The sequence below is a fragment of the Silene latifolia genome, unplaced genomic scaffold, assembly GCF_048544455.1.
Source record: "Silene latifolia isolate original U9 population unplaced genomic scaffold, ASM4854445v1 scaffold_73, whole genome shotgun sequence".
Taxonomy (NCBI): Eukaryota; Viridiplantae; Streptophyta; class Magnoliopsida; order Caryophyllales; family Caryophyllaceae; genus Silene; species Silene latifolia.
In genome coordinates this window covers 3,797,047-3,801,027 of record NW_027413640.1, presented here as the reverse complement: position 1 = coordinate 3,801,027, position 3,981 = coordinate 3,797,047, and the positions used below count along the sequence as shown (strand labels likewise).

Here is a 3,981-nt window from a genome sequence, read left to right as displayed (position 1 = left end):
TTATTAGTGTCTTTGTTATTATCTTTGTTATTCGTATAATTACTAGTTTATTGTCTTTGTTATTCCCGTATTACTCTAGTGTTATTCCAGTGTGTACTCTAATTTAATTGAGTTTTCATATTACTTGTACTTTTTTTCAAATACCATCCATTTTTACTCTAATCCCCTTTGTTATTCTACTGTTATTCGGGATAATGAGCGGTTTGTTGTCTTGTTATTGCACAATTAGTCTCTGATTATTTTAGTCTAATTAAGCTTTCTTATTACCTTTGTTTTCTAGAAACACTATCCATTTCTATTCAAGTGTAAATTTAGTCAAGTGTAAAAGCGTGGTTTAGGTGCGTTTTTGCGATGTTATTCTACCATTATTCTGCATTATTGCGGTATTACTCGCATAATAAGCGGCTACTCTCTTTGTTATTGTACTATTAGTCTACACTTATTCTCAACTTTGTTATTCCACTAGTTTAATTAAGGTTTACAAACACTATCCAATTTCTACGAAGAATATGCATTTTCTATTCAATGTCAATGGTTTTTTTCTCAATTGTGATTCTATTGTTATTGCACCGTTATTCTTCTGTTATTGCACTATTATTCCGCATAACAAGTAGTTTATTCTCTTTGTTATTGCAAGTATTATTCCACAAAAGGACTAGTTTATTCTGCTTGTTATTCCACTTTGTTAGTCCAAGCATTATTTTGTTAAAACTATTCATTTTTATTCAAGTGTAAATTTAGTCAAGTGTAAAAGCGTTAGTGGTTTAGTTTGCTTTTATTACCTTTGTTATTCTACCATTATTCTCACTTTTATTATTGTAGTATTATTCGCATAATTAGCGAGTTACTATCTTTGTTATTGCACTATTATTCTGGCAAAGACTTCCGTTATTCCAACATTACTTAAAAATAGTAGTAAATAGCACTTAAAGATAGTACTTACATAATAAACATTAACGTTCTAAAATATTAAAGCCATTATTTTTAAAGCAATAAATATTTTAAACATATTTAAAAGCAGCAGCCCTGGACCATCATCGTTAGATTTTTATATCTTTATTCTATTCTCTCGAGGCTGCGCGCCGGTCCTTGGACAGTGCTCTCAACTTCCACCGACTCATCCTCAAAAGGGTTTTTGTACGCTTCCATAAGTTCCATGGCTTTGGAACCTGGTGTCCAATGGCGAGATTGAAATATCGGCTTGATGTAATACTTCCTCGAGCATTCACACCAAAGCAATGAATTGATTGTCCATGTCGGCTTCCGTGTAGTTCCTATTTTTCTTCTCCTTCAATTTGTCTACGCATACGTTCATTTTAAAGTTCAACAACCTTCAATTTGTGCCTTTACTGTCGACCTCTCTTATTAAGGCCTCTTCACGGGTTTCTGCTGCCTCTAAATTTATCCTTGTGTCGATCAACTCTATCGTGAGGGACTCTATCGTCCGTTTGGCTTCATCGATTTCCTGCCTTGTCGGGGACCTTCGGCTATCGTCGATTCGTCACTCATCCTGCAAAGCATTGGAAGTATGAAACTTTTTGCATTATAAAAAGATGTTTAAAATATTTCAACCAAATTAAAAGCAAACCAAAGCAGAAGAAAGAGAATTACCTTTTTCAAAGCATAGAGTATAGTGTGAGATAAGAAAAATAAACATCATAGAAAAATAAAGAATAGAAAGATAAGAAATTACCTTTTTGCAGAAGAGATAAAGTTTTTTTTGAATGGACTTTTTGATGTGTGTGTGTTTGTTTTTTCCTCGAAGTAGCGAGTATTTATAGGGGCTTGAGGAATAGAAACAGTTTTTTTACGTAATCAAGTATAGAAAGATAAGAAATTACTGTCTACCAACAAAAAAAAAAAAAGATAAGAAATTACCTTTTGCGGAGGAGATGCGAGTTTTTCTGGAATACAAACAGTTTTTGTGCTTATTCGGTGTGTGTGTGTTTTTTTTAAAAACCACGCAATAGCTTGATATTTATAGGGGCTTGGGGAATATAAACAGTTTTTCTGTAATTATATTAGATTAGGTTAGGTAACTGTTTTTAATAAAATCTGAAAAGTGGAAGCGCTTTTTATAAATATTACTAATCTGTTATTATTCAACTATTGTTGTAGTGTGTAATTGCGATTTTTTATTTTTGTGGGTGGTTTGTGAAAAACAATGGATAATATTAACCAAAAAAATTAAAGTAACTAGTATTTAATTCTCATATAATGTATGTCTCACTTTATTATCTAGAAGATACATTTTAGGTTAAAATGTAATTCAAACAATGACAACTAGTAAAAGTCTTTGACATTTTTAGGCGAGGTCTTCATCGTAGTCATTTGTCTTTTTGCGTCTCTTTTGTCTTTGTTAGTTCATGCATCGATTCATATTCTGCAATGTGTGCTTAGTATTTAGTGAGCTACATTAATAGGAGAATAGCGATAGAATAACATTAATAGCGAGTAGAATAACAACACATTAATATCGGAGAATAATAGTAGACTAAATATAGCTACTCTCTTTTATTATTTGCGGAACACTATCCATTTCCACAAAGAATATCCATTTTCTATTCAAAAATAACAACACATTAATAGCAGAATAGCAGTAGAATAACACAACAGCAGAGAGAATAGCGAGTAACACGGGAATAATAGGGGAATAACAGTAGAATAAAAGGATAACATATTCCTGCAATTTTTGTTAGTTCATGCATCTGATTTATATTGCTGCAATTTTTGCTTAGTATTTAGAAGCTACATTAATAGCAGAATAGCAGTGGAATAACATTAATAGCAGTAGAATAACAACACATTAATAGCAGAATAGCAGTAGACTAAATTTAGCAGCTACTCTGCTGTTATTGCAGACACTATCCATTTCCACAAAGAATATTCGTTTTCTATTCAAAAATAACAACACATTAATAGAAGAATAGCAGTAGAATAACACAACAGCAGCAGAATAGCAGAGTAACACAAGAATAATAGGGGAATAACAGTAGAATAAGAGGATAACATTAGAATAATAGGAGAGTATTAGTCCAGATTCATACCTCTTCAGTTTCTGATTCTTCTTTATTATCGTCATCAGAAGGGGGACTTTCAGCAAATGGAAGAGTACAAGTTCTACTGTTGTGGTTCACCCACTTCTTGCAGTTACCGCATCTTCGCTTCCTCTTTTGTTGCTTGGTCTTGGCCTTTTCTTTGGAGGACCTTAATCTTTTGCCACTGCCCTTATTCTTGGCCTTGTTTGGCGGTCGAAGGTCAATATCATTTGAAGCTGTGATGCCTAGAAGAGCCTCGATTTCCTGGTTTTTAGTCTTCGGTTCACTTGGTCCTGTGATGTTCTCCCTGAACTGTGTCAGGATTTTCTGCAGTTGCTTCATGTGTTTAACCGTAGCATAACTGTCCATCACCCCGACAGTTGCATAAATCTCAGACCAAACCTTTGACATCTCAGCTTTCTTGATGTCAGCTTCATCAATCTCTTCTATCACCTTTCCATTTTCCTCTCGGACTACTGGCCTGTAGGATTTCTTTGTCCATCGAGCCAGGACATAAGGGTCGGGTATCTGTGGACCGCCTACCATTCCACACCCACGATATATGGCGACACACAATGCCATGCCTCTCAAACAGACTTACATGCACATTTGCTCTCGTTAGTTTTGGTGTTAAATTCAACTCGGAAGCTCCTGTGCTTGAGTCCATCACAAACGTCATGGTACTCCCTTTGCCCTAGTGTTGTCAAACCCCGACCCCCATGCCGCATATGGCATGTTTGGCTTCATTCTGAAAGTCCGCAAAGATAGGATGGGTGTAGACAAGTGAGGCATGCATCTCTACCTTCATCGGCCCTACTTTCTCGAGCATACTATGTTCATTGGCATTATCCACGCTCCTTTGTGTATGCCTTTGCTGCTCTATTGCGGAATTGTACCTCATCCAGAACTCGACGAGGGTTCCAAAATGGCTTTCAAACCGCTT

At 35.2% G+C, this 3,981-nt stretch overlaps 1 protein-coding gene across 1 annotated transcript; it reads right to left on the bottom strand.

Moving 5' to 3' along the window:
• Positions 1-2,700: 2,700 nt before the first annotated feature.
• On the bottom strand, positions 2,701-3,620 carry LOC141640195 (uncharacterized). The gene is made up of 2 exons (XM_074449082.1): positions 3,048-3,620; positions 2,701-2,748 (listed from the first exon to the last, which is right to left on the bottom strand). Exons 1-2 carry the CDS (start codon positions 3,618-3,620, stop codon positions 2,701-2,703), a joined length of 621 nt encoding a protein of 206 aa, XP_074305183.1.
• Between the last annotated feature and the right edge of the window lie 361 nt (positions 3,621-3,981).